Here is a 15,589-nt window from a genome sequence, read left to right as displayed (position 1 = left end):
TCCAGTCAGGTTGACATTGTAGATTTCATTATGTCAGATTCCAAAGTGAGTAAGTTTTTATCATTAAGGTAGAGAGTCAAAGTGAGTCAGTTTTTATCATTAAGGTAGAGTTTCAGAGTGAGTCAGTTTTTATCATTAAGGTAGAGTGTCAAAGCAATTTGTTTTCTGGATCATGGGAAAAGTAGTCATATTTCGCAGCAGAAATGGAAGTCAGTTTTTGTGCCAGTGTGACATTAATAATTCAATGTCTTCATCTGTTTGTTTGTGAATTAAAGCTATTTCTGAAGAAAACAACTTTGTCTTTGATAAGACATTTGAGTTACATCCCTATTTCATTAGGGCCAGGGGTCATTCAGTATTTAAAATTTTTACATGCAGAAGTTCTGGATCATGGGTCACAAAGAATAGCATAGATGCTCTCAGGGAACGCGTGATTTGCACAAAATCTGTACGAATCCACACACTTAGAAAGTGCTGATGCACAAAAACTCCAGTCATGCATTTGAAAATGTAATCAGCACATTTAACCCTTAAAGTGCTTGTAGCTACAAAAGTCAAGCTGGTGAAAATATTGTAGCACTTGTCATCAAGTATATTTTTTTCTTAATTTTTTTTACACATTTGGTTTCTTTGGTTTGACATGAAATGCTGTCATCTAAATTTGATTGGCACACTGGGCCCCATAACAAGCATTTTATGATGTAGTTTGAACCTTTCATAAAGGAAGTTTAAAAAATGTGTGTTTATAATATAGGCTATCTACAAAACCCAAAATGGCTGATTAACAGCAAGGCAGCTCTTAGTACCATTTTTAGTATGACTTGGCCAGGGTTCAAACAGGTGACCTCCCACATCTGAGGCAGACACTCTAACCACTAGGCCACTGGAGTGGTCGGAGAATCTCTGGAGTAGCCATACATGGGTTCTTTTGATTTCTATTCATTACAGGCTTTTCACATCAGCTGACTATATTTTGATCTAGCTGAGTTGTGTGACTGGCTGTTCCCAATATTATTTTTAAAGCATGAAAAGCCATTTCCTAGTGAAACATGGCCAAACAAAGACTCAGCCCTCAGTTCTACAGTCATATATGTTAGCTGAATATCAGTAGTAAAATTATTTGTCATGGTGCACAAAACAAATTAAGATCTGTGATTATTTTGCATCGGTGATAATTTATTTTATTGGATGGAATAAAATGAGCATGAGACAGTAATCTTGTGTGAACCATAAATTTGGGGGAGAACAATATTCGATGCATGGTATTTGTTCAAAAACCAAATTTAAAAGGTGAACCTCTACGTAGAGGTCACCCATGTACAAAGGCCAGTTTTGCTTTTTCCCGTGGGTAGCCACTGTTTACAGGTTTGACTGTACCTTTATTTTCAAGACAGCCAGAGATTTCAAAACATATAGTATACTTGTGAAAATACTGTGTATTATGTCACTGCTTTTTGCATGTGAATGTGGAGATATTCGAGTCTGATTGTTGATTCAAGATTTCCTTTTCTCAAAAACTAGGGACATTAAAGTTGTGAAACAACAGGTGTTATTTACAGTGCATTGATAATGTTATTTGGAAAGAAAAATGAACAGAACATATGACTTATTACAATACAAGGCAGGTCTGTTTTTAATTGATTGTAACAACACAACAAACATTTCAGCATATTTTAGATCAAAACAGTCAGTAATAGTGTTCTCAGAAACGCTTGCAGAGAGGCAGATTGACCATTTTACATTTGAATACAAGAGGGCATATTACATTTGATATGATTACACTGAAACCAGAATAATAGATTATTTTTTGAAGTGTTGTCACCATTAGGCATTACTGACATTTTCATGGATCAAAATTATGTTAAATATTGTTGTTGACAGCGTAATCAAAATGTTTTTTTAAAAAAAAGTTTATCAAAATATCTGACTTATCACTTAAAGATTGAAAATTTCATTATGTTGATTCAAATTTCTGGGCACTGACCTATTTTGACAATAAAATGAGCAATATATCAAAGTCTCATTTACAAGGTTTGATTGTGATTTTCTACATGTGCAACAGATGAGGGCCAATTCTTTTGGTATTTTCTAGGGGAAAAAATGGGATCCATGCCTGATCTCGCAATATAGATTGGATAGATTGGTTTGCAGGTTATCCAGGTGTGAACTATAGAGGGAGAGGTTTATATGCTAAAAAATTGAGTTAGCTTAACATTTAGCATGTCTACTTTTCCATCAAAGAATAGCCCATATCAGTAAGTGTGTGTACACTTCCTGTTGTGTACTTTACTCCTGCCAAGCAGATTGATTACTTTCTATTCAGAGATTTTACACTTAAATCAATGAGTTCAAAGATGTCACTTGTATAACATATATACTTGCTTATAAGATGAATCCAACAGCAAATTGCACAGACCCAGATCTGCCGTCGCATAATGCACGAGCAGATCTGGGTCTGTGTAATTTGTTAGAAGCAGTCAACATAAACTCTGATCAGGAGGTGCATTATGCTATGGCAGATCAGGATCTTTGATGTCTGCAATTTGACTCAACTCATAAGCGAATACATACTGTACCTTATTGCATAGCATCATCTAAGTTGTGCTAGATGTATGCTGAAACACACTTGACCAGATCTATACAAGTGTTAGAATTAATCACCTTAAATAACAGTACATCTGATTAATTTTTTTTATGAGTAAATATAAACATTTCAGGGAAAATTCTTTGTTTTGTTTTTATTTCCTTTCAGAAAAATGCAGCAACATATAAAAAATATGGTGTAAGCTTCATTTGTTCCTTGCGATCCTAAATAATAAAACATTGCAAAGCGTCACTATTTAAAAATTGTTAATTTAAACATGCTTATAGGATCTTTTAAATGTAGAAGTTACATATACTTTCGATACCTGTATTAAGTACATTTAGATTCAGATTCTATAGAGATGATCTGCATTTCACATGTGTAACCAGTTACTTTACAGTATTTCTGCCAGTTGTCACTAGTCCATCTACTACTAACTCCTGTTGCTATATGCAAGCTAACTCATCAAGTCCTGAAGGCACCACACCCCACACCCCCGATTGTTCTCACTTACAAGGGACTTTTCAGTTCTGACACAACGTTGATGTGTACAGAATCATCATATTTTTGTGAAATAAAAACCAACATACATGAATATGCTGATATGACTATTCCATTAGGATTTGAGAACTGATGCATGACTGTAAATATTTTTTCAGCACTTCATCAAAATTTAGCTATTTATGAAAAATACTGGTATGAATTATTTTCATATGATTAAAAAGAATGATACCAGATGATTCTGATGTACAAGGAGGCAAAAGATCACGTACCAATTTCAGCTTAATATTTTAAAAAAAATAGCTTGTACTCTTTTTTACACTGGTCTTTGATAGAAATTCTTACACTAAATATGCATAACAAAAATGTCAGGAAATCTTTCAAAAATATATCAGATAGAACAAAATTTCAGTAAACATGTTTTATTCTGGAATTTTTGTACCAGATTTGTATTTACACTTTAATTCTCAAATACCAGTGCTCTGAGTTTAAACTTCAGTTGTATGAAAGATTGTAGTACAAAGAAATGATTATGATTTTTATGGATCAGCTGTGTACAGATAAATATGGGGCACCAAGAAAAAATAATACATGCATGACAGTAATATGTAAAGGACAGCATTGAGTCTACCACAAAATATCATCACAACTACAGTAAAACTATAGTTGTAGAGCCAGAACATTACGTTTTTTTTATTCAGATTAAGTTTGTACAGATAAATCGCTGGTGATGATGTCAACACATCAGTAGCAGTTGTTTTTACATGCTCGTCTTAACAAGAACAGTGTCACAGCTTGTAAGGGGTGAGCAAATGTCTGTAAGTGTAAAGAATTTGATTGTAGATTTTATCATGCACAAAGGGTTTGGACTGGAAACTTAGTGGCACCTTGAAAATAATTGCTTTCGCAACCATTTATTACATGCATTCACTTTTTGTTCATTCATCATTAGGTTTTTTTGCATTTGTTTTCTTCAAAATGCATTATTTTTATTTCATTTGCATTCATTCTGCATTTTGTTTGTGTTTAATCTTTATTCAGCTTGCATGCCAATTACATTTTGATGGTAATATTATTTGTTTTGGGTCTGTAACAAATAGAGGTAGTGTTGGTGCATTATTAATGGCCTACCTCATTTTGCCTTGTTTCAGGTACCATGACACGATTGAATGTTACAACCCAGATACAGACAGCTGGGAGATAGTTGGAGAAATGCTGACCAGTCGCAGTTGGCTTAGTTGTGTTTCCATGCGTGTCAGAAAAAATATCCTTAACATGGAGTGTAGAAAATGTACCTGTAATGTTTGATTACCTAAGCTTGCAAAGTATTTGGTCAATAACTAGCTGACAAGTGCACGCTTGTAGTATTGTTTCATTTGACAGACCAGAGCTGTTTTTGATTGCAAGGCTACACTCAAATATTAGAAGCACACTGCATGAATACCATTTAAGTTTAGGAATTGAAAAATCATGGAAAATATTTGTCACCTTTACATAAACTTTTTTAAAGAGCAAAGATATGAAGAAATTGATTCTTACAACTTAGGTTAAAAGAGTTGTTCATATTGGCATGTACTGAATAGTCCAACAACTATAAAGTGACTGAGTAAAGTAGGGGATCTTTCACTAATATTAATCAATATGCCAAGAACAGATACCATGCAAAGTACCGATGTTTGCCTATGAGGCTAATGAAGAAAATATCACTGCTCTATGACATTCAAGATGTCGGTGTATTTATATGTGAAGTTTTGTATTTATAAGTAGTATTGATACTAAAAGTAGAAGCAGTTATCATTATCTATTCAGATGTCTCAGTTTTTTATGCATTGCTGTAAATGATAGATTGCATCAAAGCTCATTATCTTTAAAATTCATTGAAGCTACCATAAGTATATAATCTGTAACTGGGGGACAGAGCCAAGCTTTCCAAGTGGTAGATCATTTCCATCATTCCCTGGACACTCGAGGCATTTGACTAAAGAATTTTACAGAATGTTTAGTAAGCTTGGGAAAAGACTAAAGATGAACAATTTTCAAATCTACCTCAGTGTGTTGCTTTTTTTTTGGTAATATCTGACAAAAATTTTTTTGGCACAATGTGCTGCAAGTCGTGCTTGAATCAAGTTAAAAATGGTGGACTTGCAAATTCTATCTTATGCTGTGGAATTACCTGTTTATGCTGCTTTTAGAATTGAATCAGCAGATCCTGCAAACTTAAGGTAGGGTCATACCCATTAGATTGAAGAAAGGTCTATCCAAATCTTTAATCTAGTTTGCATTGTTTCTGAGGTGATCGGTGTGCAGGTAGATGGCCATTACCACTTTTGGGATAGACTTATTTCAGTAATTAAGTTCCCTTATAGGCAGTATATCACAAGGAGTCGAGAAACCTCATAATTACGAATGACTTTTGGGATAGACTTTTATTCCAGTATTTAAGTTCCCTTTTGAGCAGTATATCGCAAGGAGTTGAAAATCCTTATAATCAGTAATCACTCAAACACATGCATGAATCTGGTTACCAAAAAATTTGAAAATTAATTGCACACATTATTAATTTTGATTGGTATTTTTAGAGCAAGTAACAATCAAAAAAGAGACAAGATTAGTGATACTGTACATGTGCTATCATTCAGATTGTTGTAAAGTTTGGTATTTGTAAGAGCATGTAACAGTCTAAAACAAGACAAGATTTGTTATACTGTACATGTGCAAATCATTCAGATTATTGTAAAGTTTGGTGTTTGTTAGAGCATGTAACAGTCTAAAACAAGACAAGATTTGTTATACTGTACATGTGCAAATCATTCAGATTATTGTAAAGTTGGTATTTGTTAGAGCATGTACCAGTTGATTAGTATACTGTACATGTGCCATCATTCAGATTATTGTAAAGTTTGGTATTTGTTAGAGCATGTAACAGTCTAAAACAAGACAAGATTTGTTATACTGTACATGTGCAATCATTCAGATTATTGTACATTCAGATTATTGTAAAGTTTGGTATTTGTTAGAGCATGTACCAGTTTATTAGTATACTGTACATGTGCAATCATTTAGATTATTGTAAAGTTTGGTATTTGTTAGAGCATGTACCAGTTGATTAGTATACTGTACATGTGCAATCATTTAGATTATTGTAAAGTTTGGTATTTGTTACAGCATGTAACAGTCTAAAACAAGACAAGATTTGTTATACTGTACATGTGCAATCATTTAGATTATTGTAAAGTTTGGTATTTGTTAGAGCATGTAACAGTCTTAAAAAAAGACAAGCTATACTGTACACTTACCACCATTCAGATTAATTTAAGGTTTGGTATTTGTTAGCACATGCAATGGTCTAAAAAAGACAAGATTAGCGATACTGTACATGTGCCATCATTCAGATTATTGTAACATTTGGTATTTGTAAGAGCATGTAACAGTCTAAAAAAAGACAAGATTAGTGATATTGTACATGTGTCATCATTCAGATTATTGTAAAGTTTGTTATTTCTTAGAGCATATAACTGTCAGGATTAGTGATACTATACATGTGCCATCTTTCAGATTGTTGTAAAGTTTGGCATTTATTGGAGCATAAACAGTCTATAAAAAAAACAAGATTATAGTTATACTGTATGTGTGCCATTATTGAGATTGTTATAAAGTTTGGTATTAGAGCATATAAGTATAAACAAGACAAGATTAGTGATACTGTATGTGTGCTATCAGTCAAATTATTGTTTATTTTTGCATTTGCTTTTTGATAAATTTTTCAATGAACATTTTCTTGCCAGTTACAAACTGTCTATTGTTTCCATGAATAATATAGATGTATTTGAGTAAAATCATTTTGCATACATTTATGTGCAGAAAGATTTCATTATTCTTTGGTATTTTTTATATAGCTCAGATGATGTCTCAGTGCTGTCTCAGTTTATGGCAAAAATATGCAAGCTGTGAACAGCAGTGATGTCCAAATTAATAAACAGTACAAATTTTGAATCTGTGTTATTATGGTGTCAGATTATAAATCTTAGCAGCATGTTTATGACTTGACAAACTTATTGTTTTTGATTTTAAAAAAAGCAAATATCTTCCTGCACAAATCCAAGTCATGTGATCATAGCATGTAGTGCATGAAAGGACTGATTCGAGAAGACAGTAAGATTTATTTGTTCCCTTACTTTTAGCAAAGAAAATTTTAAAAGAGTATTCACTTTTCTGCCCATAAAGAATGAATTTTCTTTTTACAATTTCTGGCTTGCTTTAGTGCTGTTATTTAAGGTCCAGTCTCAGAAATAGGTGATCCTCAGAAACAGGTGATCCTCGGAAACATCTTACTTGGTAGTCTATATATAAGGAAGTTGAGGAAAAGCTCAAAGTGAGGCTTAGGAAAGGAAATAATGGCATCACTGACAGTGCTTAGCAAGTAAAGGTCTACAGATTAGATAGACTTCTTTGGGCCTTGGTGAACAATACCCACCTATGAACACACATGGTATGCATTATAAAGAGAAGTCAATTCAGTTCAAATCAAATCAACTCTCTTTGTCATTGTATGTTTGTGTGTGTGTGTATGTATGTATACACACAATAACGTTAGTGTAAACATTTCATTTGTAACACAAAAAGAATGAAATTTGCTTCTGGTAAAATCGTGTTAAAGGCAGAGATCTGCATCCAATCAGTAGCTCAAAAAGAATTCCGAGGTGGGCTGTCATTTGGTTATCATGCTAGTAAATCAGATGTGATATTAATTACTTAAATCATGTTGCGTTTGGCATTGTAATACTAATACATGTTTGATCAGGTTCCAGAATCTTATTCATAGAATGCAAAAGTAGGTGTAAATTTTGAAGTCTTAAGGTATTCAAGCTCCGAGTATGGGAAAATACTAATGATAAACACTTGATCTGTTTTTGAACACTAATCCTTCTGCCTTGATATGGCCTATAGTGCTAAAAATGCCATTAAAAGCAGCTAAACCAAACCCTTACCTCAGACACCTAGTAGAATGATTGTTATATAATATGTCAGTCTGTGGGTAAATGAGTAGTGTCCATGCGTAAGTAATACATGGACAGCAAGACTTCCACTGGTACTGGATTTCTAGTATCAACTATTATAAGTAAATATACTGCCTCTTAATTTATACCATTCAATTTATATTGTTTTCTATACTCATTTTTTATACATTCTATCAACCCCATGTCATCAGTGTAAATTGTGTAATATTTGTGGAATATATAATTTGTACAAGTCAAAATATCTTTGGCATTATCTGTACAGATTTCTCATGTTAAATAGCAGATTTTCAATTAATATATTTTCTTAGACATTTCCTTTGTACAAATATCAGCTGTGAATGTTAGAAGAGAACCACTATTACAATAAACAACAGATGCATGACCATTGCAAAGCAGGTAATGCAATGGTTACATTGTGGAGCTTCTGTTTCTTTGATAATGTATTACTATTGTATATACAAGTATCTGAAAAATAAAAATTTTACCTTAAATGTTTCTGTGGTTATTTGGGGGTATAATGTTACAATATGAGCTAGTATTAATAATTTCTTACAAGGAGTCCAAACTGTACATCCTGTTCTTCAAGTCCTCAATCCATAAACCACTAAAAGACAGTAATGAAAATAAAACTTGCTTTGGATAGAATTTATTCAAAGAATTCAATCGAGTTAGTTTCAATTCACAGACCAAATTTTTTTTTCATACACATGATGTATATACTCGTGTAAAAGTTGGATCCAACTGCATGATGCAAAGGCAGATCAGGGTCTATGCAGTTTTTAGGAGTAATCGGCACAATAAAGAACAGACTCTGATCTGATGGTGCATTATATAGTCTATTTTGTCTGCAGTTGGACCCAACTTGTCAGTTTATATTGAACAATTCTGTACATATCTTAACTATGTCTTGGAAATTAATTAACTAAAGTCAATACATGCATCTGCAGACATAGTACCAATACTGTAATATATTTCTTAAAAGTATCACAGGTTATATTAGATCTTGCAAACTGGTGTAGGAAAGGACCTGTGATATTGATTTGCGTGAACACATAAATATGTATGACTTTAAATTTATCATTTCTCCATCTGTCCACCAGACACATCTGCTAATTCATCATAATACACAACCCACCAGTACTCGGCCTGATATGATTAAAGGTTTTCCGAGTCTGGAGTAAAAATGGTGGTACTGCATGCCTCAGTTCCCTGTCTGTACAAGTGTATATTTTGTCACAAACTCCTGGACAAGTTTCCCCTCAAGGGCCTTCATGGCACGGAAATGAATAGATCCTACATTTTCTGGCTGACCCCTTGGATGCTGCATCTCCAGCTGGATATACTCCAGCCATAAATCTGGTCAGAAAAGAAATGCGAAAAACATGAGACAAGAGAACGAGTTTCCTTTGTGATAAAAGCTTTGGCGTTATATGAACTAGTGCATAATAAATGATTATGCAGCTCACCTTTTACATGAATAGCTGTTGTAAACGTTAATTATTATGTGGAAATAAGTTTCCTCGACTTTCATGATTCTAGGTATAAATGGTTACAAAAACCTATTTGGTCATGTGCTAAAAGCAAGAACTTAAGCCAGCAAAATATGAAATGCAATGGCCACCATATTGGCACACTTACTAGCTATAACAAGAGTTTCGAGATGGCCACCATGTATGACGTATTGGATGACATATTGGAAATCAATTTCATTTAGTACCAATGTGACATGATAACAAGTCTTTTGGTGTAGCTATGGTCATCCATTTAGGAAAAGTAGTGATAACAAGATTTGGTGATCGTGTTGGAGGTCTTATCAGCACCATTTTCATTTATTTCCATGTAGACATTTGATGACGGATAAAGACCATCCTATAAGGCCTTCTGGTCTATTTCCTGTACATCTAAAAATGAACTCGGGAACTTTTGTAGCATAGATTTTGCAGTTTGGTGAAAGAATAAAAAAATTGCCAAAATTGTCCTTAAATAGAATCCCATGTAAATCTCCTCACCAAAATTACATATTTAGTATTCTCTGGTAGAACTTCCTGTGTAAGGGTTCGAATTTTGTAAAAGCCAGTGATTGTCATACCTGGCGAGGTCTTTCCATGCTCCTCTAGGGCCTCTTCATATACCTTTCTTAACACCTTCAGTTTGGGTTTACTCTGCAGGTACAAAGAAAATAAAAATTATAAGTCACATTTCTTAAGATAAATTTTTGAAATAATCATATATCATGTGACATACTAGAGTTGGTTTATGTCATAAGTAAACCATACATGCCAATCCCCTGAGAGGTATTAGTGTAATTAATGCTATTAAAAGTGGCAAAAAAGTAATTTGGGCAAAAAAAGTGTAATCTATTTATTACATGCCAGAATTAAAGCATGTATGAAAACAATACATTTATATTTGTTACTAAACCTGGTTGTGCAGTTGGTCAAAATTCTTGTCACAAAGGGCAAAATCCATATGGATTGGAACTGGAATACAAACAAAAAATATACTGAAAAAAATATTTATATTCGGCATTCATGTGCTCGGCATGCTGTATTAAACTACTGTCACATTCCTCTTTCGAAGTTTGTAAAGCAGTGTTGTTTTATTTATTGTTTCTAATCTGACATGTTTTTAAGTTGGAAAGATCCATCTGCTTTAACATTTTCTGTCATATAACATCCACAACTCACACTGTAAAGCGTTAAATGGACAGCCAGAGACTGGCTGTTGAACACTCTAGTTGTGGGGGAGACTTGGGGTGAAGAAGGACCTTATCTATAACTTTCCACACAGACCTAAAGGACTGTCACAAGTGACAGACTTGGCAATAGGTAAGAGTGACATCCAACCCTCCTGGGGTGTTTGGGAGGAGGTCTGCCCCCTTCCCTCCTTTATGACCCCATATTGTAAGACAGTGAAGTCAGCCCATGCACCACATCAACCCCTCTACCACAGGCCCATGCAAAAGAAAGAGCAATCATTTCTCTGCAGTGGGAGGCCCCACATGCCTTAGGGATTTAGCAGGATTACAGGAATGTGGGGGGGATGCCAATCCAATCCCCTTCCATAATCTGGTGTATGTATACTGGTTCCCAATCCCAAAAGGGATTTGAGGGGGCCTCAAACCAATCCCTATCTCCATATCAAAGGGGGGTTTGAATGACCACTGTACCCATACTGAAGGCTGAAAGGTGTTCAATCATTATACACACATAAATGAAAGCAAGGACTGGTGTGCGACCTCCTTCCATAGAATAAAAAAAACAAAAGTCAGATTAAATTGAATATGAATTCCAATGATTCATTATTGTATTAAAACAATAAAACAGAATCAAGATAAATCTGCAGACCAATTGGCAATGACAAGGATAACTAAATACCTACTTGAGCAAGAAAACGGAATATAACGATTCTCAAAATAATAATAGTTGCACTGAAACCCCTGTTGGGGAGCAGCTTAAAGGAAAGGCTTTGAAAATAAATGTAACTGAAAAATCCAATAACTCTCTTCAGCATTAATTTCAAACAGCAATAAAACTTGATCGAAAGGTAATTTCATACTATAAAAATGACGTGTAATGAAAATGGTTAATTCATGATGTACGACTTGAAGCAAAGGCAATTTTCTCTTCAAAGTATTTCAAGCAGCCAATAATGGCTGCGACTGGAAAAAGAATGAGGGCTATTTCCTGCAGTGAAAAGAGGAAACCAATAAGTTATACAGCAGCAACAGGTTATGTATACTGATATGAAATTATCAAACTGAACCAAAATGAGTAAAATGTGGATATGGATCACAGTGACCTATTTTTAATAACAACAGTATACCTCTTTTGGACTTGACTGGAAAAACCTTTTGTAAGTCGTATGCATTCGTGAGATAGGAAGTCTGCTTGTTGTTAATTAATAATTTAGTTTTGCAAGCAGGAAGTAAGTCTGCCTGTTAATTAATAATATAGTTTTACAAGCAGGAAATAAGTATGCCTGTTGTAACTAATAATTAAGTTTTACAAGCAGGAAGTAAGTCTGCTTGTTGTTAATTAATAATTAAGTTTTACAAGCAGGAAGTAAGTCTGCCTGTTGTTAATTAATAATTTAGTTTTACAAGCAGGAAGTAAGTCTGCTTGTTGTTAATTAATAATTTAGTTTTACAAGCAGGAAGTAAGTCTGCCTGTTAATTAATAATATAGTTTTACAAGCACGAAATAAGTATGCCTGTTGTAACTAATAATTAAGTTTTACAAGCAGGAAGTAAGTCTGCCTGTTGTTAATTAATAATTTAGTTTTACAAGCAGGAAGTAAGTCTGCCTGTTTGTTAATTAATAAAGTTTTACAGGCAGGAAGTAAGTCTGCCTGTTAATTAATAATTTAGTTTTACAAGCAGGAAGTAAGTCTGTCTGTTGTTAGTTAATAATTTAGTTTTACAAGCAGGAAGTAAGTCTGCTTGCTGTTAATTAATAATTTAGTTTTACAAGCAGGAAGTAAGTCTGCCAGTTGTTAATTAATAATTTAGTTTTACAAGCAGGAAGTTAAGTCTGCCTGTTGTTAATTAATAATTTAGCTTTACAAGCAGGAAGTAAGTCTGCCTGTTGTTAATTAATAATTTAGCTTTACAAGCAGGAAGTAAGTCTGCCTGTTAATTAATAATTTAATTTTACAAGCAGGAAGTAAGTCTGCCTGTTAATTAATAATTTAGTTTTACAAGTAGGAAGTAAGCCTGGTTGTTGTTAATTAATAATTTAGTTTTACAAGCAGGAAGGAAGTCTGCCTGTTAATTAATAATTTAGTTTTACAAGCAGGAAGTCTGCCTGTTCTTAATTAATAATTTAGCTTTACAAGCAGGAAGTAAGTCTGTCTGTTAATTAATAATTTAATTTAACAAGCAGGAAGTAAGTCTGCCTCTTAATTAATAATTTAGTTTTGCAAGCAGGAAGTAAGTCTGCCTGTTAATTAATAATTTAGTTTTGCAAGCAGGAAGTAAGTCTGCCTGTTAATTAATAATTTAGTTTTGCAAGCAGGAAGTAAGTCTGCCTGTTAATTAATAATTTAGTTTTGCAAGCAGGAAGTAAGTCTGCCTGTTAGTTAATAATTTAGTTTTGCAAGCAGGAAGTAAGTCTGCTGTTAACTAATAATTTAGTTTTGCAAGCAGGAAGTAAGTCTGCCTGTTAATTAATAATTTAGTTTTACAAGCAGGAAGTAAGTCTGCTTGTTGTTAATTAATAATTTAGTTTTACAAGCAGGAAGTAAGTCTGCCTATTTTTAATTAATAAAATGTTATTAGGTGAAATTGTAATGGAAAGTTTTCTGAAGAAAATAATTGTGAGAAAGCTTAAAGCTAGGGCAAAATATCAAACAATAAAAATGTTGGTAAATGCCTAATGTACTGTATAAAAAAATACCAATTAAAGAAGTCTTGTTAAGTGAAATTCATTTTTTTATATTCTGAAAAAGGGGTTTTAATTCATTCTTCCCTGAAATTCTTTTCCTTTCTACCTGAAATGGGTTTAGGAAACATTTTGTTTTATCACTTCTGATTGCATCCAAACACATTGTTTTCTGACAGATTTTCATTTTGCCAGATAGTGTGCATAAGATGTTTTCAGTTGCCTATTTCACTTGCACATGTGCAGAAGCATACAAATTGGACTTCTTGTTTGTTTGTTTATTTGTTGTTTGCCTGATTGCTGGGCCCATGATTTTTGTGTTGGGACCCTGTTTAATCCAAATCTCAAACTTACAATGCTTTATGTAAAAATTCACCTGTGTCTAAAACCCAGACACAAACTCTGGTTCCAATACCAATAATTACCAGCCTAAAAACTATTGTCTTAAAAGCTAAGATTTTCCCACTGTAACATGAGCAGAAAGTCTACATTATTTGGCACCATTGTAGAACTGCACCTTTCTCTTTCTCAGTAGGATTGCTCCAGTGGCCTAAGTGGTTTGAGTGTCTGCCTCAGATGTGGGAGGTCATGGGTTTGAACCCCAGCTGAGTCATACCAAAGATTTACAAAAAATGGTACTAGCAGCTGCCTCGCTTGCTGCTCAGCATTAACAGGTTAGTATTAGGACTGGTTGGCCTGATGTCAGGATAATGTGACCAGGTGGTACATGATGCTAAATATCTGTGGCAAGAGTTCCCAGTGCTCGACTTCACTATAAACTGCTACACTGCAGACATCATAGTGATATGACTAAAAATTGTTAGAGCTACATTCTGAATCTAAATCACACACACACATACATACTAACTCAAAATCATGGAGACAATCAGACCTACAAAAATGAGAGGTGGGTGATGAATCTAATATTTAGAACATGAAGCAATTACTTTTGTCCTGATACAGAATTTTATGCGTAACTTATTTTTTAAAGCATAAAGAGTTATATCCCTTGCATACCTGCAGAAACTCCATTTGTATGCACTGCTTATAGAAATTCAGGGATAAAGGCTTTGCTTGCATCAGTCTGCAATGTAAAATAAAGCTTTTTAATTGCGAATACACTTGTATATTTTTTTATAGTATTTTTGTTTAATGATGATGAATTGGAAATTTAGCTTGTCTCACGGCATCTATGACGATATGTTGTCTGGAATATGTATGGAGGAAACACACAACAGCTATCTGTCTCAATGTTTCAGCTGTAAGAAAATTGCTGTAAACATAAAATTCTAATGGATCACTAATTAATACCATCACCAAAGATTCGGGTGAATGGATGAAACCAACAATAATAATCTGACTTGAAGTATTAAGTATAATAAACTTGCTGCAAACATAAAATTCTAAAGCATCACTAATTAATACCATCACCAGATGTTGGGATTATTATCCCAGTTTATTAGATAACAGCTTTAAGCTAGAAGAAAAATGCTGGAGAACAGTTATGAAATGCTGGAAATTAGATAAAGACTGGGAGAAATTAATTCCACTTATTACTGTCTACTTTAGTTCGTTCTATTATCTAGTCCACATAAAGATCAAACAATCTCAAAATAACCCATTCCAGATATCCTGACATAGATATTTAATATAAGGTGTGATTTGGGTAATGCAAAGGAATCAAGTTAAGATGCTGAACTTGGATTGCAAATGCCAGTGATATAACAGGTACAAAAGTATTAGCACCCTGGCTGAAAGAAAACCAGTTTCTGCATGCATAGTTTTACTCTCTGACTCTGAAAACTAAGTTAAAAACTGTTTTCAACTTAAATATTGCTTTGTAGATAATTTATTATACACAATTCTATAAAACAAAAGTCTACTTGAATATTGTGTTAAACCATACCATCTTCTACCTTCACCATTTCCATTTTGATTTAACTAACACTGCTATAGCCTGTAAACAGATATGCATTATTTGGTCAAGGCCGTGTTCTTGTGTCTTTTTATGAAACTAAAATTTAAAAAGGTTCAATTAAATACTGGCAATGCATTAAAAAAATAGCCATCTATGTATTTCCAGTTTGTGCCCATGTCCCAACTAA

General features: G+C 33.6%; 2 protein-coding genes across 4 annotated transcripts in view; one reads left to right on the top strand and one right to left on the bottom strand.

Annotated features, from left to right (window-relative positions):
• LOC149803597 (kelch-like protein 24) overlaps positions 1–8,594 on the top strand; it is a 44,321-nt gene extending 35,727 nt beyond the window's left edge. Inside the window, exons 8-9 of one of the 3 annotated variants that reach the window (XR_016420232.1) lie at positions 4,237–5,823; positions 5,985–8,594. Coding sequence is in view for 1 of the 3 variants with exons in the window: in XM_089953342.1 (XP_089809468.1) it covers positions 4,237–4,393 (157 nt within the window). In the remaining 2 variants the exon portion in view is untranslated. Of the gene's footprint in view, positions 1–4,236 lie in introns of all 3 variants that reach the window. The other 2 variants (XR_016420231.1, XM_089953342.1) reach the window with 2 other exon arrangements.
• A 139-nt stretch (positions 8,595–8,733) lies between these two features.
• The window catches only part of LOC149803595 (U3 small nucleolar RNA-associated protein 6 homolog), a 254,661-nt gene continuing 247,805 nt past the window's right edge, over positions 8,734–15,589 (bottom strand). The window contains exons 19-20 of the mRNA XM_089953343.1: positions 10,193–14,568; positions 8,734–9,459 (exon numbers count right to left, since the gene is read on the bottom strand). Of these exons, the coding sequence (XP_089809469.1) occupies positions 14,463–14,568 (106 nt within the window). The 3' untranslated portion in view covers positions 8,734–9,459; positions 10,193–14,462. The remainder of the gene's footprint in view (positions 9,460–10,192; positions 14,569–15,589) is intronic.

The sequence above is a fragment of the Sinohyriopsis cumingii genome, chromosome 3, assembly GCF_028554795.1.
Source record: "Sinohyriopsis cumingii isolate HCF-2022 chromosome 3, ASM2855479v2, whole genome shotgun sequence".
NCBI lineage: Eukaryota > Metazoa > Mollusca > Bivalvia > Unionida > Unionidae > Sinohyriopsis > Sinohyriopsis cumingii.
This window is presented reverse-complemented; position numbering and strand designations above follow the sequence as displayed.